Below are 25,990 nucleotides of genomic sequence, written 5' to 3'. Positions count from 1 at the left end.
CTTCTCTTTTTTATTTAATACTAGACAAAACAAATAAACCTCTTCTGATGTTGTTGATAGAATAATCAGTAGCATAGCATGGGACACTAGTGTTCAGGACAAGGCAAGTATCGTGGGGAGGGCATGTTATTTTTTTTTAGTATCACTTTTTTTATTTTTAGCTATTGAATTTTTGTACCCAGGTTAACTATTTCTGTAGCCAAGCCCATACTATGCCACTGAGCATAATTCAATAAGCTCATGAACGGCACTTAGTTTTTGAGTACAGGTTTAAAACAACACAGATATTTAACATCAAATATAACATTTCAATCTGCATCATCAATCCAAGGTGAAGTTTACATTAAAGTGCAAATAAAAATGTGCTTACATATGTCAGTTAGATAATTTGGGCTGTAAGAGAAGGGTTATAAAAAATATTCAATACTTGTTTGCATATTTCATAAAGTCAACTGAACGTGTTACAGAAATGTACATACATATTTTCTTGTTTACAAAGTCAAGGTGTTTACAAGTAGGTAATGGCAGTAGCAAATAAAAAACATACTTGTTTTTAAAACTGGTAAAAATTATTTTTTAGAAGCTAAGCCAAGAATGAAGTTAGTATGTAGCAAAAGAGTAAAGTAAAGCAAAACATGTTACCAATAGCTAGGGATGGGAAAGAGACTTAGAGACATAATACAAACTGCTACTTAAATGAAGCAGAGAATAAACTGACAAAGCTTATCCATGGCTGTCACTGACAACAAAGAGAAAGTCAGAAAGAGACAGCAGTTTTATTTCCATTTAGATAGCTAAAAATGGCTCACACATAACTAGTCTTTGATTGGCTAAACTGGCACATGTGACATTTGGAAACTACAATGTCATCTGTATAAGGTCACTAATCTTTCCTTATTCTTTTCCTCAAATACTTTGGTTCCTCATTAGGTATGGGAACTTTTAAATTGGCAATCTTATCATCTGTTACTGTATTTTTATTGTGATTCGTCTTATACATGTACAAAGATTTAGCACTTGTTGGTAAAGCTGAATTTCAATTCAACAACTCTTTATGAGCTGCTTTCTTGCAGAAGTTGGTGTAAATGTTTCATTTATTACTTGCTACTGGAAATAAGGAAAAGACATCTTTATTATGTTTGGTATTCCGAGTAAGATGAAGCAAAGATGCAGATTGCACATAGAAAAACATTTGAAGAACAGATAGATTCAAAGGTGGGTAAAAGTGTGGTGTTTAAAAATGAGAAGCAGTTAAAAAAAGAGGGAGAGAGATGAATGAGCTACTATTATTCTGGATCTAGAGAGAAGTGAGGAAATGTGAAAGGAGTATGTGGAGAATTAATGGAATGGCAATATAGAAAACAATGTAATTCTAGGACAGGCATAAGAGGTAACTGAGAAAAAGTTGAGGAAATAAGTGTAATGAATAGTACAAAAAGAGGAAGGTCAAGAGTTGATGTGAAAGATTTTGAAGAAAATGACTGAGATTTGTGGATTGTTGGTGAAAGAAGACCTTATTACAGAAGATTGGAGGTTGAATACTTTCACTTATCTCTCTATAAGAGTAAAACCATCCCCTTATAGGACAATAAAGTTATTGAGGGATGGAAAGGAGTTGGATAGAAAGTTTTAGAAAAGAATAAAGAAAAAATGAACATCAGTGTCATACTATTTGGATTTTTGTTAGGAAGAGGAACAACTCAAGCAATTTTTATTGTAAGGGAGTTACAAGAGAAATGCAGGGACAAGAGGAAATTGTTTTGGGTTTGTTGATCTGGAGAAAGTTTTTGGTAGGGTTCCACATGAAAGGTTGGCATGGGTAATGAAAGAGTTATGAGTAAAGTAGTGATATCAATACATAAGAGAAAGGATACATCATCATCATCATTATTTAACGTCCGCTTTCCATGCTAGCATGGGTTGGACAATTTGACTGAGGACTGGCGAACCAGTTGTAAAGATAAAGCATGGGGACAGTGATGAGTTTGAAATGAATGTTGGAGTGCACTGTGGTCAGTACTTAGCCCGTTACTATTATATGTAGTTGTGATAGAGGTGCTGGTTTGAAGCAAAGAGGGGATTTACCATGAGAGCTTGCTGGATGCAGATGATCTGATATGCATAGCAGAGTGTATGAATGGATTGCGGGAGAAGCAGAATAAGTGGAAGGAATGTAGTGAATATTAGAAGGAAGAAGGTAATAAAAAATAGTAAACATGTGGTAAGGTAGAAAAAAACAAAACATGGAAATGGCTATGTTCAGTGAGTAGGAAGAGTGTTGGATTGAATTCCATTAAATGTACTATATGCATTGGGTGGGTTCATTGAAAATGTAGCAGTGTGAGAGGATTATTCATTCATGTGGCAGCTACATTTCAGTGTTGAGGGTTGATTTGCTATAAATCCTCTGCAGGTTATCTCATTGTCTGTTAATTTCATCCCAAATTAATTACATCATGTGCCAATATATCATCAGTTAATTCATCAGCATACTTTTTATCTGCAGATAAATACATCACTAAGCATTATTAAAGGTTTTATCCACAAAATAAATACATCACATTTCATTAACAAAGAAACAGAAATTCAAAGATAAAAAATTCCAGCTGGATGGGAATTTTTAGAAATTTCAAAAAACACAACAATCAAGAAATGCAGTAATAATCAGTGAAGAATGGTAAAATGAAATATAAAGGTTGTGTAGCAACATAAACTCAATGAATAACAAAATCACAAAATACTTGATTATTTAAGAGTTGTTGCTCTTAAATATATTTTTAGGCTGTTTCTTCTTTATCTCAAAAGTGGTGTTATCTTCAAATTGCATTTATTTTTATTTTTTTATGATTCTATTTTCAAAACTGCATTATTTTATTATTCTGTTTCCAAAAGTAATTTTCATTTTGGTTTCTTTGTTTTAGTTTTTAATCTATATATTAAGTAAATTGTATTAATAACTTTTTGTCTTTTCTTTATTGTTAGTGAAATGCAACTTATTTACTCTATGAATAAAAAATTTAGCTCTTGAAGTCCTGTGGTGCTTTCTCTATATAAATTCTCTCAAGCCTATTGGAAAGTAAGAAATTCTAATGATATGCAGTCACTCCAGTGTAAAAATTATAAAAATATAGCTATTACATGAATTTTGATAAAAATTTTCAGCTACAATATAATGATCATTGGTGTTCATTGTGAATACCATTTATACTTGTTGAATTTTTACCTTTGTCATATTAGATTTTGCCTGCCCAAGTGGGTTAAAAGCAGTTAAGTTGATTACCCATGGGTATTTTCACATAGATTTACATGATATCAATTCCTGGTTATTAATTTCCAATCATAGATCTGAATTTGTGCTTCAGTTAATCTTTGTAACTTGGAAGCTGTGCAACTCCCTTTAGAAAAAGCCTTACAAGATATACCTTTATCATCTCCATTCAAATGTTTTGTAATGCCCAACAAATTAGTATTATTAGTGTACAGAAAGGATGTTGTAAAGGGAAGTGGCTAGGTCAATTACTGAGGAAGGTTGAAAGCAAGTGAAAGGACTAGTAGAAATGAATGTGGAAGTAATGGAAGAGGAAGACCAAAAGAGACATAACTAAAGATAATGGAGGAAGAAATGAGGATAAAGATGTTGGTGAGTGGTGATGTAGAAGATAGGGCATGGGGTCTGTAAGAGTAACTTTTGTTTTAACAAGAAAAATAACTTTAAAATCTTTTGTTATTGTTTGGTGTTCAGTGTCAGGTTTAATGTAGCTGTCTGCATTATCAAAAACATAAAAGTTATTTAATTCTTATTGTTAATAAAGGGTTTGCATAAGAGAATTTTGTATGTGTATTAAGGGAAAGGTACTGGAGCAGTACTAAGTATCTTTCATTCCTGCAATATCAACAATCTCATAGCTTGTTTGTATTTGCATCTGCTGCTGTGCTTAGAAGTTAGTGTTGCTCACACTATTTACATAGTAATAAAGCTTAATAGGAACCAGCTAATTTTTCATGTAGTATTTATTTTCTTATACAATTCTATTTACTTGTAAGCATTACCTGGTTTGTTGGTCTCACAAAACAAATATTTGTATTAAAGAAAAAAATAGCTGCGAAAAGATATTTGCTTCATAAAGTGATTATTAACATGGAGTATCTTTTTGCAAGAATATTTGAATGTATGTTGTTGTTGTTGGTAACCTCAGGTCTGCTCTGTTTGATCAGACCTGTGATCAATAATATTTCTGTATGAATCATCAATATATCCTTCATTTTTAAGATGATCAGATGTGATTTGAAAGATAATTGGCTGGTATTTCAAATGAGCAAATAGAGGCTCTCTTGTTAGTTCATTTTGAAACTGTAAGCTACATTAATAGCACCAAAAGTCCTTCTAGAAAGATTTCACTTTGAAAACAGGTTGCATCAGACTTATGTAAATAAGAATATCAATATCATTGTTGAATATTTTAATTGTATGAAGAGCATCTGGATCTGAGTATAAAGACAGATATGTGAGGTTCTTATTGTGTAGCCCTTGGTCAGACCTGATTCAGGCAGACTTATAATTAAAGACAATCCGGCTGTCTTTTTGTATACCAGGGACTATGCTGTCCAATAGGTTTTCCCCATTTTTTAAGGTGGCAGTGTGTAATTTTAGAAGCATTAAGCTCTTATTTCTAACACATAGAAACTCTATCATTGATTCTTAACTATGTAAAATGGTTACAATTTGTGGTCAGTTTAAAAATCTTGCAATAGAAAGATTGGCAATAAAACACAGACTAGAAAGAAATCCCAAGTTAATGCAGTTTTTGAAAGAAAAATTGGGAAAATGATCATTCTGAGAGGGTTATAGAAGGGGCGGGTAGATAAGGGGTTTAGTTGGGTTGGTTTAGAGAACCAAATATTATTTAATTGAGCCTTAGTAAAAAAAAGTGTATAAATCTGAAGAAACCTCTTGGGTCAAGACAGTCACTATCTCCAGTGTTTTTTTGTTTTTTTTTTTGGTGAAGAGTTGTTTGTTACTGCACACTGCTTTTTATTCAATGTTTTTCAATAACATGCATTAACTTTAAATTGATCTGACATTGATGAGAAATAGAACATGATTGATGTTATATATATTTTCCATTATCTATCTGTCTGTCTTTCTTTCTGTCTGTCTATCTATCTGTCTGCTTACTTACATTCCTACATACTTACATATCTGTCCACCTACCAATCTACATACATGCATGTATTCCAATCTATCTCTCTTTCTCTTGCTCTCTGTCTCTCTGTCACTTTCTCTCTCTTTCTCTTTCTCTCTCTGTGTATGTAGGTATAATATATATATATATATGTGTGCATTCATACATACATACATATGTGTGTTGTGTGTGTGCATACATATATATGTATGTGTGTGTGTACATATACATACATACATATATATATATATACATGCGTATAATAAGGGATGACCACTTTCTTTGTAGTTAGATCGTAGATGATCTTATTCTAGCATATTGGATGTATATATATATATATATATATATATATATATATATACACACATACATACATATATATGCATACATATATCAGTGTATGTGTACACATGCCCACACTTATCTACTTACTTAGGTACATATTTGTCTACCTACTTACCTACCGAGTTACCTTTCTCTACCTGTATATCAAATAGAAATGTCCCATAATTTTCCAAACCCTGTTAGGTCACCTCACTCAGATTCTTCGTGCACGAAGCGTGTCAAGGTCTTGTTTACATGTACAAAGTGTAATAGAAATAAAGCCGTGAGGAATCAAATCTGTGATGCAGCTTACTTTACCAAGGGCTTAATGCCACTCTCGTGTATTTGTGTGTCTGCACACAAAAACACACACACACACACTTGGACACACACACATACATGTGTATAATTGCATATGTATATTTGTGTATATTTTTGGTATGGGTTTTTTTTTCCCCAAGAATTACTTTTATTATGCTCACATATATAAATCTTGTGTGTAGTTGTATGCAAATACACACACACACACATATATATGTATGTATGTATTTATGAATAATTATATAAAAGTTAATATTCCAAACTTCTTTTTAATACATTTATTTATATTATCTTATATCTATATCTTTTCATGCTTGAACTTTTAATTTTTCAATGTAAATGTATATTATGCTAAAATGAATATTTTATGCAGTCGTATTATTTATATTCATTGATGTACATACAATCATATATTCCCTTTCCTCATTTTAGTGTGTATATATATATGTATTTGTGTGTGTGTGTGTGTTCGGATACGTTTCGAAACCTGCAGTATTACCATTGAGTATTATTTTGTGCATTCATTTCACACTTCTGTTTGTTTATATGCTTTAGTTGCTTGAATGGGAGTCAGTATTGTAAATATGTGTGTGTGTGCGCTTGTGTGTGTGTGTGTATGTGTGTGTAAAGCACTGAATGCATGTATACATGTGAAGCAAGGGTTGGCCTAAATCTGTCTATTAGTTAGATGAATGTGGTGTAAATATATCCCCATCGCTCTTACTTTCAGAAAGAACCATATATTCAAGTAGTTTTGATTTAAATTTCGAATGACAAGCACCAGATCAATAAAGCACATAGGATAATGTCTGCTGTTGATTGTTGGTTGTGGTAAGCTGCAACTATGCCGGCATCGAGGTTGCAGTTGTGAATGGAGACAGCCAACTCTCCTCCGTAAAACTGATACAGGGGTTGTGGTGGTAGGGTGGGGGAGCGGTGGCTGGTGTTGGGGAGGAGTCTAAGTTTCCGCTGAAATTCCACTGTGTTCTGTTTCATGAAGTCTGTTCAACTGCATAACAAGAGTTGAGGATAAGGAAATCGGATTTGCTGACTAAATGTAGTTGTTAAAAGAATCTTAAGCCATTACTTCAACATCATCGTCACTATCATCATCATCATCATCATCATCACTACCACTGTCATCACCACCACAATAATCATCATTATTATTCTCAGTGTAATGATAACCATTCTCATAATCCTCATCATCATCAGCATCATAAAAATAATATTGAGATGAGTTTTTTTTTTGTGAGTGTGAGTGTGTGTGTTGTTTTCTATGAGATGTACAGGTTTTGGCAGTTTCAGAGAAAACTAGGGTTTGTCAGACTTGTAGAATGTTTAATATGGCTGGTGGAAAATTCTTCTAATGTTATTCTAAGATTCTTTACCTACTTTGGCTGTTTCCATTACTTAATAATTTTGGCCACAATGTGGAATTACTTATCTCTGATTCGTAGATTTAGTTATAGAAAGAAAGGTAAATGTGTTTTTTGAGAAATTAACTAGAAACAATTTATTTTCGATACTTGATATACAAGGTAGGGTGCTTTACAGTATTTATTCTGATGCTGTGTGCTCTGAGTTCAAATCTTACTGAGGTCAATTTTTGCTTTTTATCCTTTTATGGTCAATACAAAAAGTTACAATTCAGTGGGTAGGATGAGGGGCAGAACTGTAAAATGGTTGGACTAGATACTTTGTGGTATTTGTTTAAGTTCTTTGCATTCTGAGTTCAGATCTTGGTATGACCTGCTTGAGAGGTAGACTTAGTTGGCCACCCAGATTCACACCACCATCTGGCACCCTGTATACCTCTATTGCAAGCATTCAGGCCAAATTTCTGGTTTGAGGATAGCTTCGTCCTTCCCTCTCTCCCTCCCATAAATCTAGGAGGCCTTGTAAATGAACATGGCCTCTGCTTTATCTACTGAATAAAAAATTAAAAGAGCTAAAATGGAGATTTTGTCAGAAAATTATATTCTTGTGTAGCTATGTTAATTTTCAGGCATGTTGTTGTTCGGTCCAAGTCAATCTTAATCAAGAACACCTGTGATCAAAAGTATTCAACTTGTGACCATCCATCTCTTTATTTCCTTATCTTATTTTTCAAATACTTATAATAGGTACAGGTGTGGCTGTGTGGTAAAAAGTTTGCTATGTAAGAAGTGGCTGTGTGGTAAGAAGGCGGCAAGCTGGCAAAAACGTTAGCACGCCAGGTGAAATGCTTAGCGGTATTTCGTCTGCCGTTACGTTCAAAGTTCAAATTCCACCAAGGTCGACTTAGCCTTTCATCCTTTCGGGGTCAATAAATTAAGTACCAGTTTAGCACTGGGGTTGATATAATTGACTTAATCCGTTTATCCTCTCTGTGTTTAGCCTTTTGTGGGTAGTAAAGAAATAGGTATTTCGTCTGCTGTTACGTTCTGAGTTCAAATTCTGTCGAGGTTGACTTTGCCTTTCATCTTTTCGGAGTCAATAAATTAAGTACCAGTTATGCACTGGGGTCGATGTAATCGACTTAATTCCTTTGTCTGTTCTTGTTTGTCCCCTGTATGTTTAGCCCCTTGTGGGCAATAAAGAACTAAGAAGTTTGCTTCCCAACCACATGGGCCCAGGTTCAGTCACACCGTGTGCAGCTTGGGCAAGTGTCTTCTACTATAGCCTCAGACCAACCAAAGCCTTGCGAGTAGATTTTGTAGATGGAAACTGAAAGAAGCCCCTCATGTGTGCGTCTTTGTGTCTGTGCTGGTCCCCCACTTTTGCTTGACAACCAGTGTTGGTGTGTTTACATCTCTGTAACTTAGCAGTTTGGCAAAAGAGACCAATAGAATATGTACCAAGCTTAAGAAGAAAACAAGTACTGGGGTCGATAAGTTCAACTAAAATCAAATTCCACAAGGTGATACCTCAGCATGGTTGCAGTCTAATGACTGAAACAAGTAAAAGATAAAATAATAATGATAATGTACTTATTGTGCTCAAGTGCTCTACAACTCATCAGAAAAAGTAGTTAAAAGTGCATGAACCGCACATAGAATAATGCACAGGAATGACTATAATATTTAGCATTTAAATTGGTCATAACTGGCCCAAATATTCTACCTGCTTTGTGTTCAAACTGGCCAGATGTGGCCTCTCACACTTACTCTACAATCATCATCATCATCATCTTTGTTTAACGTCCGTTTCCATGCTAGCATGGGTTGGACGATTTGACTGAGGTCTGACGAACCAGATGGCTGCACCAGACTCCAATCTGATCTGGCAGAGTTTCTACAGCTGGATGCCCTTCCTAATGCCAACCATTCCGAGAGTGTAGTGGGTGCTTTTACATGCCACTGGCACGAGGGCCAGTCAGGCAGTACTGGCAACGGCCAATCGCAGATGGTGCTTTTTATGTGCCACCTGCACAGGAGCCAGTCCAGTGGCACTGGACTGTTTTCCCTGTGCCACCAGCACAGGTGCTAATGGTGTTTTTTTCTTTTTTTTTACAATGTCATTCTAAAAATAAACTACTACATCATCAAAATCTTGAAGCTATGAGATAATACATGAGTAATTCAAAACAATGTGAATAAATAAATGTTACAGAATAATCTGAACATGAAATGGTTAAATAGTGAATTTCTCTGGTTATTTTTTTAAGATGACAAGAGTGTGAAAAGTGAGAGATTTATCTGTTATTTCTAACAGATCCTTTGACTGCATTGAGGTGTGTGTTTGCATTTGTAGTTTGGAGTAGCTTTAACACATTCCCGAAAGTCAATGAGAAACATTAAGACTGATGAACAGTCAGAAAATTATTGGAGATTATAGGTGTATGGAGTTTTATGATAGGAACTAATCAATCAAAATAATCCCTTTGCTGTAGGGGAGGAGTATCTCACTTTGATAAAATATATTCTTTATGCTTCAGGTAAGATCAAAGTTTTATATTTCATACTCCAAACTGATAAACACTTTCAATTTCTGATATTTTATCATTTTTAACGGTGAAGAAGAGGCATTTAGTGAGGAGGATTTGGTGGCACTGGCGGCTGCGGCGGCGGTGGTGGTGGTGGTGTGGTGGTGGTGGTGGTGGTGGTGGTGGTTGTTAAGGTAGATTGGATATTGATATCTATGGTGGCGGGGTGGTGGTGGTGGTGGTGGTGGGGGTTGCTAAGGTAGATTGGATGGTGATATCTATGGTGGTGGTGGGGTGGTGGTTTTAGTAGTAGTAGTAGTAGTAGTGGTAACTGTGATAGTGGTTATGGTGTTGTTTGATATGAAATAACCTAGATGTGCAGTTTCTGGAAAAAGTAATGTTTTTTTCTCAGCAAAGAGAAAAACATATTCCTACTCCTAACTTTCTGATATTGCCATAGCACTATTTTATCTACCATCCATCCCATCCCCATCCTCATTGTCATAAAACTAATATCTCACACCCAAGTGCTGTACTGTCATAGTCATAACCCTAATACACCACTCCCCACTCTGCTATACTGTCACTGTCATAGCACTAAAATACCCCTCCCCACCACATATTGTCATAGATCTGATATATATCTTCCCCTCTCCCATGCCATACTATCTTTAATGAATCACCAATATTTCCCCCTCTCCATATGCACACAACCCCCAATATCATTGGGCTTACTAGTCTTAAGGCTGTACAACACAAGCCAAACAGGAAACCTCTATGCAAGTCACACAAGCTGCTAGAAACAGCACCTAAATCTCCAAAATATACACTACCATCATTATCATTGTCTTCTTCTTCTTCTTCTTCTTCTTCTTCTTCTTCTTCTTCTTCTTCTCTTCTTCTTCTCCTTCTTCTTCTTCCTCCTTCTTCTTTCTTCTCCTCTTCCTTCCTCTTCTTATTCTTTCTTCTCCTCTGCCTTCTTTTTCTCCCCCTTTTCCTTCACCTCCTCCTCCTTCATCTTCTTTTCCTTCTCCTCCTTTCTTCTTCTTCTTCTTTCTTCTTCTTCTTCTTCTTCTTCTTCTTCTTCTCTTCTTCTTCTTCTTCTTCTTCTTCTTCTTCTTCTTCTTCTTACTGCTGCTGCTGTTGTTGTTTAAACCCCAGTTCAATCCTGATCCAACAGACCTGTCAATAAAGACATCCCAGCCATGACCATTTTGTCATTTGCTTTCAGATATAGTGTATCTCAAATCTATATTATCCAATGTATAATATCTCTTAAAAGAAAGTATAGTTTCATCTGCTTAGAGACAGAATCTTCCAGTTATACCATGAGTTCTTACCTCATGAAAGCAATCATTTTATATTATACTATTGTCTCATATCCCTAAACTACACACACAAACATATTTATATCCACTGATTTCATTAGGTTTCTCTTAAAGTATGTTTTATTGTTGACTTTCATTCCTTATGCCTTTCATATCTTTTATTTAGTGGCTGCCAATTACTTTTAAAGCTGGTCATTAATTGTATATAATATCACATGAAACTCTCATCTATCTCTTGACCATTATCAGTATCCAGGTGACACTTCCTGAACTAGCTTTCCTCTGAACAATCTATCTGTACTGACATGGAATCTCCTCTTCCTTCTACACACCTCTCTTACCTAGATTTTAGCATCAATGGCTTCTACTCTATCCCTGCTGACTTCATGTCTTTTTTATTTCTTCTATCCCCACCTGCTGACTTCATGTTTGTTATATCTGCTGTTTCCCAAACTTTTATAGTCACATCTGCTATCTGAATATCTCACTTCCTTCATTGAAGTCATCTCTCTTTCTGAAGTCAGCATGTTTGTATATATAATGGATGAACAGAATTCCTTCTGGAACTGCTGGCTCAGAGACCAAATTGTCAGGCCATCTTTGACTCCCTATACTAGTTTGTATCCATTTCTATATGCATCTCTGACACTCAAACTAGTGTTAGTTTGTTTAGTGTGTACTAAACAAACTTGATCTGTTCCTCATCTCCAAACCTATATATTATTGTTACAGAATACACTGGATCATCCAGTGTATTCTGTTTACATAGGCAACATACATCTCCTAACAACCAATAACTTCCCTCCAAAGCCTCTGCTCCTTCAAGTCAGCTATTCAGGAGATTTTCAACCCTCTGCCAATATGCCTGCAGGTCTATCTTCCTTTGTGCATCCTTTAGTCTGTAAGCTCTCCTGTCAACTACTTGTTGCAAAACCTTGTGGTTCTATGCTAAAATGATCTCCACTAATTTTATCAAAAATGTCTCTGTGTAGTAAGAAGCTTGCTTCCCAACCTCATGGTTCCAGATTCAGTTCACTGTGTGGAACCCCAAGCATCTTCTACAGCCTCAGGTCGACCAAAGCTTTATGAGTGGATTTGGTAGACAGAATCTGAAAGAAGCCAGTCATAAATGTGTGGTGTGTGTGTGTGTGTGTGTGTGTGTGTGTGTCTTTGTGTCTGTGTTTGTCTCCCACTCCCCCACTACTTGACAACTGTTTCTGGTGTGTTTACTTCCCCGTAACTTAGCAGTTCAGCAAAAGTAACCAACAGAACAAGTACCAGGCTTTAAAAAAGAAGAATAAGTTCTGTGGATGATTCATTCAACTAAAAATTCTGCAAGGTAGTGCCCCAGTGTAATGACTGAAATGAGAACATGAATAAAAAAATTTACTACTAACTTCACCTCAAATTTCACACTGTATATTCAATGAAATTCCTCCTAAACTTTATTTCAAGCCTCACACAACATACACACAGTTCAAAATCCCATCCAGTCATTCTAAACCAACAAGGCAACTGGTTTCATATCATTCCATATCTATTCTTCTCAGTAAGCTCTTGATAGTTTCCATCCTTATCAAACACTTTAACTCCTCCTCTCTAATGCTGCAGGAGTCTGAAAACATGCTACATATTACACTGTTTCTAAGAATGGAAACCTCTTTGACCCAGCAATGTATTGACTTTTCACACTGACTTTCAGCATCTCAAAGCAAACAGAAACAAATCATCGACAGTCACCTCCTCCATCACCCCACCACAGGCATCTTAGTCTTTAGTCACAATTTGCAGTACAGCTTCCAGAGAACCAGAGATTTACTACAACTCAAAAAAGTTCATTTGGCAGTTTGGCAATAAACTCTCACCATTACTACAATTACTCTCCCACAGACATACAGCAGTTTCTTGTCTCTGACTCTTCTATTGCTATTACAATAGTCTCTACTTCATTGAACTAATGAACTAAACACCTACTCCACATCAACCTACTTATCCTTGCCTCTCCTGTCACCTTTACTGAATCTCATCTCCTTCACACAACAGTAATTATGTCACCCAATTTTCTCTCTGCAATTTTCTGAAATTCCCCGATCAACATTTTTCTTACATATATCATCAGCAAACACATGCACACACCAACTCCAATTTGCAAAAGCCAGTTAATATATATAAAAAGAATAACTCATGGTGGCTTGATCATTAACCTTCCTTGTGCTGATTAAACTTTTGCTTAATAACATGTGCATATCATATGCAAAACTGTTCTTGCAACATATTTCTATAAGTCCAGTAAAAATAAACCATGTGTACTACATCATATAAGTGTAGAGGCACATGGCTAAGTGGTTAGATTGTTTGGCTCATGATTATAAGATTGTGATTTTGATTCTTGGGTCAGGCGGTGCATTATGTTCTTGAGCAAAACACTTCATTTCACGTTGCTCCAGTTGACTCAACTGGTAAAAATGAGTGACTCTGCGATGGACTGGGGGGAATATATGCACCATGGAAACCAGCCCTATGAGTTTATATGAGTCAGGAAAGATCTACATCATATGAACTGTGGAGAATTCTGGAAAGTACCCTACTATCAAAAATGAGTTAACCTGGTTCCCATGACTCAAGTACACATGCATGGAACCAATTATTCCTAGTACCCTCATATTCAGAGTTCATTAGCCTCAACAATTAGACGATAAGGTGTGTGTGTGTGTGTGTTAGTAAACTATCATTACGTAACAAATATAACCTAATGTCTAATAATTACATACATTCTGTACATTAAACTCTGTTCAGTAGCCTTCTTTTGAAAATATCAAATCTTTGAAATGTTAAAAACTATAGTAAGACGATTTTGGCACACTTTTGAGAGCTATTAAGTACATTGGTGCACAGACATCCCTGCCATATTAAAAACTATCCCCCCGTGCAATACTGTTTTGCTATAAAGAGCACTTTACTATATAGCAATATTCTTTTATGAATACAAAAATGTATCATATTATATGATGGGCAAGTATAGCTTCTAGCAATTTTCTCACTTTAGAATGTCTTTTCTATTTCTTTCGGTGTGATTTCAGTTGTGATTTGGTTCTCTGTATTTCACATTTTAGTAATAAACAGCTAGTATATCCAACAATTCAAAACCAATAGAGAATTCTCTCATTATACTAATAAAAGTATTGACTAGAGATACAAAATAGATTTGATAGAAATTTTTATGATATACGTATGAGTGTGTGTTTATAGACAGACAGACAGACAGACAGACAGACAGATATGTATAAATGTAGGAGTGTATAATTGTATGTATGTATGTATGGTGATGGGGGGTATGATGAAAAAGGTGTTATAGAAGTTGCTATGTTAGATAAGATAGTAACAAACATAGATTAAACGTTGACATATGTATGTCATCATCATCATCATCATCCTCATCATCATCACCATCGTTTAACATCCGCTTTCCATGCTATGGAGAGTTAATTGTTCCTGAGATTCTGGGTGAGGAAACAATAATGAAACTTTTGAGCATGTTAAATATTAAGATGCCAATATATAGATGCGACTATTAAGACGCCAACATATAAATAGAGATTCATAACCAAAGACTGGCGATATTGATTGAGAACAAGAGCAATATTGGTAGATTTCTTATTGTACATATTCATCTTGACCATATGCTGTCCCAAAAAGTATAATTTCTTTTTTTTTTAAATGGTTATTATTAGGTACACACCCCTTGACTATGCATTGATGGAGGAACATCATGATGTAGCTCAGTACATGATTGAACAAGGAGCATTATCAATTATTGGCATCCAAGATATTGCAGCACAGAAAATACAGGTGAAAACTCTCTCTCTCTCTCTCTCTCTCTCTCTCTATCTATCTATCTATCTATCTATCTATCTATCTATCTATCTATCTATCTATCTATCTATCTATCTATCTATCTATCTATCTATCTACCTACCTACCTACCTACCTACCTACCTACCTACCTACCTACCTACCTACCTATCTACCTACCTATCTCTCTATCTCTCTATCCATTTATCTAGCCATCTGTTTATCAATCTATCTATCTGTCTGTCTGTCTGTCTGTCTGTCTGTCACTCACCTACTCACTCACTCTTTCTCTCTTTCTTTCTTTCTTTGGTAGTATTGGTAATGGTTTTATTTAAGAATATGAAAATCTCTTTTTTTACCCTTTTTTACTTGTTTCTGTCATGTTATTGGATTGCAGCCATGTTAGGGTACCATCTTGAAAGGTTTAGTCAAAAATATCGATGCTAATACTTACTCTAATCTATTACTTATTTTATTGTGTTCTTTTGCTGAACTGCTAGTTACAGGAATGTAAACAAACTAACACTAATTGTCAAGTGATTGTGGAGGACAAACACAAACACAGACAGACACACACACACACACAAACACAGTTATATATATATTCTTTTATTCTTTTACTTCATCATCATCATCGTTTAATGTCCATTTTCCCTGCTGGCAAGGGTTGGACAGTTTGACAGGAGCTGGTCAGCTGAAGAGCTGTTTTGACATGCTTTCTTTGGTTGGATGCCCTTCCTAATGCCAACCACTTTATAGAGTGTACTGAGTGCTTTTACATAGCATCAGCACAAGTGCTTCCACATGGCCCTGGCACAGATGCTCTTTATGTAGCACCAGCACCTACAGTCCCACAAGATTAGGAATGCTCAGCTGAAGATGGGTGCAGGGGACATGCTTGTATGCAAGGATGACTATATATTTACTTAGCTTGATGTGTCTTCTCAAGCACAGCAAACTGCCAGGTGTTTCAGTCCCCTGTCATCTCCTCAGTGAGGCCCAACATCTATAGATCCTTTCTCATCATTTCGTTTTCCTGAGTCTACCCCTTCTTCACATTCCCTCCACAATTAGAGCATGGCACTTCTTGATGCAACTGTCTTCATTCATACACATTACATGACCATACGAGCACAGTCTTCTCTCTTGAACACACAGACACACATGTGCGCACATGGGCTTGCACAGAGTTTCTGCCCAACAAATCCACTCACAAAGCATTTGTTGGCCAGGAACTATAAGGAGACTCTTGCTCAAAGTACCACATAATGGGACTGGACCTGAAGCTACACAGTTGCAAAACAAGCTTCTTATAACTACACAGCCATGCTTAAGAAGTTCTTTCTTTCCAAGTCATAATACTTTCAGTTCAAGTGAGGAAAGATTTTTTTTTTTTCACTGAGAAACATCGATTTTAGTAAATTAGTTTTATACCATTATCACATAAGATATATTTAGGGTGTGAACAAAGCAACATTTTTGTTTGCATGGTATCTACCAACAATTAGTGATAAAAATTCTGAAGTCTATATCGAAAGAGATAGTATCCGTCATTCTGTATAGAAACGCAGTGTTATAACATAACGTGATCTCATTGTAAGAACATACCAGGAAATCATGATTTTTAATTGAAAATTAACAAAGCAAAAAGTATCTTTTGAAAATGTTTATTATCCTCATACTACCATTATGCAGAATAGATTCCTTCACCTACTTCCTGTTCATAATCTTTACCTTATATATCTATTCGAATCTAATTGATTGAAACCTATATTTATCAATTTCACTTATGATAAGGTTCTGGCTGTTAACTGTAATCAAAGAACAGTAAATTCATTTCTTGTGAAATTAGTGTGTTGTGTATTAGAAGCAATATTGATTGAACAGTATTTTGAACATTATCTTTCACTACAGATTCTTGTATACATAACCAGCACAAGAAGTGCTTTGGATTGTTGGTGAGGTATGCTGGGAGCTTATTCCGGCTTTGAGGGTATTATACAGCTGGGTGGTAGTGATGATGATGATGATGATGATGATGATGATGGTGATGTGGTGGCGGCGGCGGTGGTGATGGTGATGATGATGATGATGATGTCGTCAGTTGTGTATCACAACTGTTTTGCCCTTAAAAGAATTTGAACTTAGCTCTATAAACTAATGTCTACCATTGGAATGCATTTCAAACAATACAAATTCTTAATGTTGATCTCTTTAAGCAGCTTCTTGTGGAAGACTTATCAGATGAACTCCATGTCTCAGCTTGCCTTTGTATAATATAATATATTTTGCATAATCATATTACAAAGAATAATCTCATTTGTGATTTGTTTGTACTGCAACATTGTGTAGAATACAAGTTATAGAACTTTCTTGAGCGCACTCTGGACAAGGTAAATGGAGCAAGGCATAGGTTGTACTCTTGTATAATCAATCTTATCAATAGTAATGATGATGATGATGATGATGCTGTTGTTGTTTAACAACAACAATGTTAATAAAGCAGGCCTATGTTCAAAGGCATCCTGTGTGTTTAAAAGTATCTAGGACAGTATTACAATTTGTCCTTTCCATAATTAAGCCAGCAGTGTGTGATTCAAAGAAGATTTGGCTGTTGTTTCTAACAGATCAGGCGACCATATACTGAAGTGGTCCTCAACCATTTTTTTTACTCATGGTTCCTATTTTACTTGGATGGACACTCATAGCCATTTGCTGTTTAAAAAATCCTGTAATATTTTTATAATTAAGAAGTGTATAAAAAAATCTGTTAAAATATTTTGTGTATTGTAGAAATATAACCAAATTATTGCACATAAATTATTGCACTGGCACAGAAGTGGCGGTGTGGTAAGTAGCTTGCTTACCAACCACATGGTTCCAGGTTCAGTCCCACTTGGGCAAAGTGTCTTCTACTATAGCCTCGGGCCAACCAAAGCCTTGTGAGTGGATTTGGTAGACTGAAACTGAAAGAAGCCCGTCATATATATGTATATATACATACGTATATGCGTGTATATGTTTGTGTGTCTGTGTTTGTCCCCCCAATATCGTTTGACAACCAATGCTGGTGTGCTTACGTCCCTGTAACTTAGCGGTTTGGCAAAAGAGACCAATAGAATAAGTACTAGGCTTACAAAGATTAGGTCCTGGGGTCGATTTGCTCGACTAAAGGTGGTGCTCCAGCATGGCCGCAGTCAAATGACTGAAACAAGTAAAAGAAAAAAGAAAAAGAAAACAAACTTTAACAATGGAATTTTATGTGGATCTCCAAGGGTCATATGGACTCTAGATGAGAACCACTGATATACAGGCTCCTTCGTTGATGTAACTGGTGATGAAGCAAAGTAATAATTTCCAACCTAACATCTATGCCATTCACTGAAAAAAGAAAACCTCTCCAAATAATATTAAACTTCCTAATATCATCAACTGTAGCAAGAAACTATTCTGGCAATCATTTCTATCTGCAGTTAAAGTAAAGTCTTCATAATTCTAAGCAGTAATCAGTCAAAGATTTGGCTGTACATGTCATATTTGTATTTATCTATATTCCTTACCATTTTTGTGTTGTTATTTCATCTACTTCTGTTATCATTCCATCTAGTGCTTATGGTAATATTCTCTCCACTTCTGTCTTGCTATTCCATGTATGTTTATGTTGCTATACCATCTATTTCCATGTTGCTATTTCCATCTGTTTCTTCATTGCTATTACATTTATTCCAATGTTACCATTTCCATCTACTTCTATATTGATAGTCTTCCTTTCGGGGTTATCGTGTCCGAAAGACTTTCACAGAGAGAAAACGTCTTCTTATGAAACATGAACAGCTAAAGAAAGAGGTGGCCAGGTGAGTTATAAGATACAGTCAATTTGTAAATAACAAATAAACTAATTTTAATTTGAATACTTTTTAAAGACACAAGTCACATTAATAATTAGACACTTAATCACTGTTTAAGTAATCAGTAAGTGGAGAATTACTAAGTTCTTTTGATATAAATAATTGCTTGTGAGATTGACTTATTTCTACAAGTAGATAAATGTGGAACTTTTTTTCATTGAGTTTTATTATTTAATTTTTTTTACTACACGGAGTGCAGACATGGCTATGTGGTTAAGAAGTTTGCTTCATAGCCATGTGTTTCTTGGTTCACTCCCACTCTAACTGCATCACAATTAGTGTTTTCTACCAAAGCTATGTGGGTTAAATATAATAGAAGCTAAGTAAAAGTTCATTATTTTAAATATATATAAGCCGCAGGAGTGGCTGTGTGGTAAGTAGCTTGCTTACCAACCACATGGTTCCGGGTTCAGTCCCACTGCGTGGTACCTCGGGCAAGTGTCTTCTACTATAGCCTCGGGCCCACCAAAGCCTTGTGATTGGATTTGGTAGACGGAAACTGAAAGAAGCCCATCATATATATATATATGTATGTGTGTGTATATGTTTGTGAGTGTGTCGCCAACATCGCTTGACAACCGATGCTGTTGTGTTTACGTCCCTGTAACTTAGCGGTTTGGCAAAAGAGACCGATAGAATAGGTACTAGGCTTACAAAGAATAAGTCCTGGGGTCGATTTGCTCGACTAAAGGTGGTGCTCCAGCATAGCCGCAGTCAAAATGACTGAAACAAGTAAAAGAGTAAAAGACTAATAAGTATGTATGTATGGAGATGGGGGTTGAGTGTGAACCTGAAAGATTTCTGGTTGATGGTCTGCGCAAGATACATTATACAAGTCTGTTCAGTTAATGCTCTAAATGTGGCATGAAACTTGAAATATCTCATATATAATTCCTGTATTCATTAAATGATATATCATCATCATCATCATCATCGTTTAGCGTCCGTTTTCCATGCTAGCATGGGTTGGACGGTTCTACTGGGGTCTGTGAAGCCAGAAGGCTTCATCAGGCCCAGTCAAATCTGGCAGTGTTTCTACGGCTGGATGCCCTTCCTAACGCCAACCACTCCGTGAGTGTAGTGGGTGCTTTTTACGTGCCACCCGCACTGGTGCCAGACAGAGCTGGCAAACGGCCACGAACGGATGGTGCTTTTTATGTGCCACCGGCACGAGGGCCAGGCGAGGCTGGCAACGGACACGAAACGGGGCGGTGCTGGCAACGGTCGCGAAACGGAAAGTTCTCTTACATGCCACCGGCACTGGTAACACATCTGCAATTTCCATTGATCGATTTCGATTCTGATCGTCACTTGCCTCAACGGGTCTTCACAAGCAGAGTTTTGACATGCCACCGGCACTGGTAGCACATCCGCAATTTCCATTGATCGATTTCGATTCTGATCCTCACTTGCCTCATCACGTCTTCACAAGTAGAGTTTTGTGTCCCAAGAAGGGAAGGTATGCATACGTAGGCTGGCTCCATCCCATGTAGAAGGCCACGGGTTATGGACTCACTTGTCCTGCCGGGTCTTCTCGCGCACAGCACACTTCCAGAGGTCTCGGTCTCTAGTCATTTCCTCAGTGAGACCTAAAGTTCGAAGGTCGTGCTTCACCACCTCGTCCCAGGTTTTCCTGGGTCTGCCTCTTCCACAGGTTCCCTCAACCGCTAGGGTGTGGCACTTTTTCACACAACTATCTTCATCCATTCTCGCCACATGACCATACCAGCGCAAACGTCTCTCTTGCACACCACAACTGATGCTTCTTAGGTCCAGCTTTTCTCTCAAGGTACTTACACTCTGCCAAGTGTGAGTACCGGCATTACACATCCATCGAAGCATACTGGCTTCATTTCTAGCGAGCTTACGCATATCCTCAGCAGTCACGGCCCATGTTTCACTGCCATGTAGCATGTATATATAAAGAGAAAGAGCAGCTGTCTATTAACAAAAATAAGTGAAGCCATGGATTTTATGTTCCATTGTTTGTCTGTTTTCCAGTGTGGAAGAATGACTATTTCTCCATGCTAGCTTAGATTAGATGTTCTAAGCTAGCATGGATGTTTTTCCTGTTAGCAACTCTTACTTGTTCCCCAGCAAAATTATTTCATATGTCACTTCCTCACATCCTCGAATCTGTATCTACAAGACATTTTGGTCACCAGAGATTGCATAGGGATGGCTTTTCTGTTAATTTTTCCACTTTAGTAATTAGATTGTAAACATCTAATAACTTATGAACATCTTATCATTAAAGTGGAACAATTATCAGAAAGGCCATTTCTATTAATTTTTTTCAAATAAATATATACTCTCTCTCACACACACACATACTCATTCACTTGTGTGTGTGTGTAGGAATTCAAAGAATCTCTGTAAGCTCCCTGCCGGTGTGTGTCTATCGAGACCATGATTAAGGCTAGGATGTAACGACATCATTCTGAAAATCCAGAAATCTTTGAGATTTCTGGATTTTCAGATAAGAAAAATGATGTGAGAGAATAGATGTTTATTCCATTAGGTGACTACTGTGTTATATATATAAATAAATATATTATCAATATATATATATATATATATATATATAAAACCCATAAATATTACTACACTATAACATGACAGACAGATTACACCTCAAGACATTTCATGGCAGGTTAAAACTCCAGATATTGCAATAAATAGCAAATAGTTTCATTATATGGGGTCGACCTAATCGACTGGCCCCCTCCCCCCAAATTTCAGGCCTTGTGCCTAGAGTAAAAAGATTTTGCAAGTATCAATATTACTATATACAGAGTGCATAAATGAAGCAATGTCAGTAGATAAATATGAATGCATAAAAAGACTACAATAAAATAAAGTAAATACAACAGAAAATTTAAGATATATATAGGTGTGGTAAGTAGCTTGCTTACTGACCACATGGTTCTGGGTTCAGTCCCACTGCATGGCACCTTGGGTAAGTGTCTTCTACTATAGCTTCAGGCTGACCAAAGCCTTGTGAGTGGATTTGGTAGATGGAAACTGAAAGAAGCCCATTGTATATATATATATATATATATATATATATATGTATATGTATATATATATATATACATGTATGTATATATGTGTGTGTGTGTTTGTGTTTGTCCCCCCACCATCGCTTGACAACTGACACTGGTGTATTTACGTCCTCATAACTTAGCAGTTCAGCAAAAGAGACCAATAGAAGAAGTACTAGGCTTACAAAGAATAAGTTCTGGGGGCGATTTGTTCGACTAATGGTGGTGCTCCAGCATGGCTGCAGTCAAATGACCGAAACAAATAAAAGAGTAAAAGAGAATACACACACACACACACACACGCAAATGTCTGTGTGTGTGTGTATTATTTACTCTTAATTTTTCTGCTTCATTTTCATCATTCATGATGATTATAACATTTTTGATTGCAAAATAATCATTGCAAAACACTTAGGACTCGGGGGGGAAAAAAAACAATAACAATAAGGATATCTGAGAACTGAATTAATAATAAATAAGTATCTGTCTGTATCTATGTATTTCAGGATAATAATATGCTTGTTTAATTGCTTGATTCTAGAATAATTCATATGAAACCAAGTTGTTTAAATTGTCTGTTTTAACATTACAGAAAACGAGCTGAAGAAGAAGGTAAAAAGAAAGACGACCGACCAACTCCTTCAGATGGAGAAATATGATGCAGGACTATTTTTTTTTCCTTGTACTTTCTCTATTTGTAAGTAAATTTATTTTCTGTTTGCCTTTTTATTACATACCATTCATATATAAAGTACTGTTTTGAAATATAGTTTATTACAGAGCAAGTTCTAAATGTTTATTGCATAACTTGTAGCAACGGCAAAGTTTAATATATATATATATATATATATATAATTATAATGAATGGGTGGGGGGAAGTAATTGCAAAAAGTTTCAGTGGGTGGGGTATTGTGGCATTCATAATTACAGCCAAAGAATATGTTGTGTAGAATAGATGCCAATCGCAGGATGTTTTATTGTTTGCAAAATATGAATGAATGAAAAAATGTCTTGTACATCTGCTTTTCAAATGAATAGCTCTAGTGCCAAACATAGGAAACACTTTAAGAATTGATGGATGGACAAATGAGAAAAAGCAACGTAATTTTTAGTTAGTTGCTGAAAGTTTTTTGCATTTAGAATAGAACTACTATTTATACCAATTTTTAGTTTATTGATTACACCTTCTCATATGCTACAATACACATAATTATTATATCAATTTTATTTTCCAGAAATTTGTATGGCTCAACTAATTCTGAAATTCAGAATGAAAAATAATAATCTCCAGTAGGGAAAAAAATGAATCTCAAGTTCTTCCAATCATTTCTGATTCGATATTATTGTTGCTGTTATGGCTAAAACACTACAATACCTGAAATGATTCACAAATTTTACCAGCATTCTTTTGTAAACATCAATTTGAAATGTTTTGTTTCAAAATGAAACAAAAACATAACTTAATATTATTATTTCAAGTTCTTAATTTAATGCAGTATTGTACAGCAACTGGCATTCATAAATATTTGGTAAGTACTGACAATTGTTAAATAAATATATGCTTAAAGTAAAAGATTAAGGAGAATTCATATTGGAAATATCCATTTATTATGATCATATTTATACTTCAGTCAGTGTAGGTGTGATTGTTTTTACAATTTTAGTACAATGATGTTTTAACTAGTAAACTATTTCTTTTGTTAATCCTACCTTGTTTTATCATAGTTCTACATTCCAAGAGTTTGTTTTCTGCTACTTTGAAAACTAACAAACATAGCATTTAATAACTTGGTTCTAGTTAAAAATCTGTGATTCTGAAATTCAAACACTAGTATTTGATTATCCTAATTCTCAAATTCATTCTAATTCAGTTGACCCGTTAAAAACTAAATCAGTCCACCTCTCTGTAGATGAGAGTATATCAATAATGTCGTGTACAGGATAGCTGGTTAATGTGTCTAAGCAGTGGGGTTTTTGGAAGAATGCAATCTCATGAAATCCTATCAACATACGTCAGAGCTCTGCTTTGTTTATTAACACACATTAAATCAACTGTGTTATTGGAATATATTTACTCCATTGTCACAGAGTGATGAAGTAGTTGTGCTGACACTTGATAGATAGAACTGAATCATAGCATTTTCTCTTGCTCTGAGCTTCATATGATTTAAATGTCACAAAAGGTTATTTGTTACATACACACACTCCTCCCAACACCATTCCTACAAGTTATAGGTCTTTTAACATACTAGCATTTATTTTTAAGAATTATTGTTTCTGATGATCTGACAATTGGAACAATTTCCTTAATGATAATCTAGTAGTACCCTGGTTGACAGGGTGGGGTTAAAAATACACTTTACCTGCAGGACATATGTGTCTATCCTATGAGCCAAAACTGCCTACTGGTTGTGTATGAGAATATTAATACAATCTGCGGCAAGACTACAAACAATCTTTACTAAATTTATTGAATTTGAATATTGAAATCAGTCATTGATTGTTTTATTGAATTTTATATGTGCTTTCGTTGGTTCTTGGCAGTCAATACTGGCACAATTTTTTTTATAACAAGCTTTAAAATTCTAGAAAGCTTATTTTGTCTTTGTGTTTAATAAACTTTATAAGAAATTGTACTTTTTACTTTGTTAATAAAATATGTCAGCTAAATATGATAAACTATTTCATTTTTAGATACTGTCAATCTCATTTGACAGGTCATTAATTCGTGAAATTAGTGTTGTTGATGCTCATCATTCAAGTCACGTATGTATTTTCTGAAAATTAAAGTTAAATATGACTGTCATATTAATTTCCATAGTAATATAGCATAGCATTGTATGAAAGCAAAGAATAACCAAAATGTTTTCTGACACACCACCTAAATAACTGGGTGGTTTTTCATGTACCACTGACACAAATACAAAGTTACCATCAAAAAAACAAAGACCAACTTTGTGAGCCTGCAAACTCTACCACTTCTAACATTATAGCAGCGAGTGTTTGCCTTTACCCAGTAGATCTCTATGTACACACTCATGTTGAAAAAGCCCACACTTCACCTCTTGTTTTATACACCCAGCAAAACTTCCTTGAGAATGTTCTTTGCCATCTACATCCAGTCACATAGTGACATACATATAGTTGCCAAGTGTGAAATTTCTGACATTATAACAATCAACTGCTTCTCTTTCTTCTCCTTCAAACTGTATGTCTCAGAGCTAACTCCTATTCCTGCCAATCTCTTCATTCTCTCTCTGCAGGGGTCTCCAGCTATCTATGAAAACAGTGATGAAGAATGAGATCTTTATCACAAACTCTTTCTACAGTGGACAACCATATAGATTCTGTAGGGCCATGTCTAGCGGAGTTTTACTTGCTCACCTATGTTGTGTACCTGTGATCTCACCTTAAAATCATAGCAGAAAGTAATATTGTCCTACTCCACATCAGCAAAGCCTTTGACAATCTCTGACATAGGAACTTAGGTTGTCAACCTATGGTCTTCAACTGTTTTTCAATTATTGAATCCGAAGATTCTTGTTAGACTATATCATTGCTACTTTTGGCAACAGAGCTCTCTCTAAGCCACATTTAATTAATTTTAGTTACTGAATAATGCCTCCTACACACACATACACACACATTCTTCCTTCTGTATATTAAGGAACTACTTGCTGTCACTGATAACCATACACAACATCATCATTTTATGATTGTTTTCATGCTGGTATGAGTTAGTTGGGTCATCATGGTCTAAGCCAGTTCTTATTTGAAGTTACTATGGCCCTGAGATGGGTTAGAGGCCCATGCCTCACTCAGATGTTTATTTTTGACTTGGTTCCTGTCACCAACCAGTTTACAGAGTGTACTGAATGTCTTTTATCATGGTACTGGTGCCAGTGAGGTAGCCTTGCTATCCTATAAGATTAGATAGTTCTCACTACTCTATGGTGACATGTCTGAGAAGGTGGAAAGAAGTGAGCAATGACAGGAAAATAATCACAATATGTGGGTGATGGTTGAAAGGGCATGATGTAGAAATTGGAGTAATTGGAGTGAGGTGGCAGTCCTAACAGACACACAGATAGATAGATAGATAGATAGTGAGAGAAAGAGACAG

At 35.7% G+C, this 25,990-nt stretch overlaps 1 protein-coding gene across 4 annotated transcripts in view; it reads left to right on the top strand.

The window, feature by feature from the left end:
- Nucleotides 1-24,537, top strand: part of LOC115215581 (inversin) — a 408,281-nt gene extending 383,744 nt beyond the window's left edge. For 3 of the 4 annotated variants that reach the window (XM_029784790.2, XM_029784800.2, XM_036506245.1), the window contains 4 exons: nucleotides 14,795-14,912; nucleotides 18,678-18,769; nucleotides 22,460-22,564; nucleotides 23,103-24,537. In XM_029784790.2, the coding sequence (XP_029640650.1) occupies nucleotides 14,795-14,912; nucleotides 18,678-18,769; nucleotides 22,460-22,526 (277 nt within the window). In that variant the 3' untranslated portion in view covers nucleotides 22,527-22,564; nucleotides 23,103-24,537. Of the gene's footprint in view, nucleotides 1-14,794; nucleotides 14,913-18,677; nucleotides 18,770-22,459; nucleotides 22,565-23,102 lie in introns of those variants that run through there. The other variant, XM_036506247.1, reaches the window with a different exon arrangement.
- Nucleotides 24,538-25,990: the final 1,453 nt, after the last annotated feature.

Source organism: Octopus sinensis, linkage group LG1 (genome assembly GCF_006345805.1).
Source record: "Octopus sinensis linkage group LG1, ASM634580v1, whole genome shotgun sequence".
NCBI classification, from domain to species: Eukaryota; Metazoa; Mollusca; class Cephalopoda; order Octopoda; family Octopodidae; genus Octopus; species Octopus sinensis.
The sequence above is the reverse complement of the archived record's forward strand: the minus strand, read 5'-3'. Positions and strand labels throughout refer to the sequence as shown.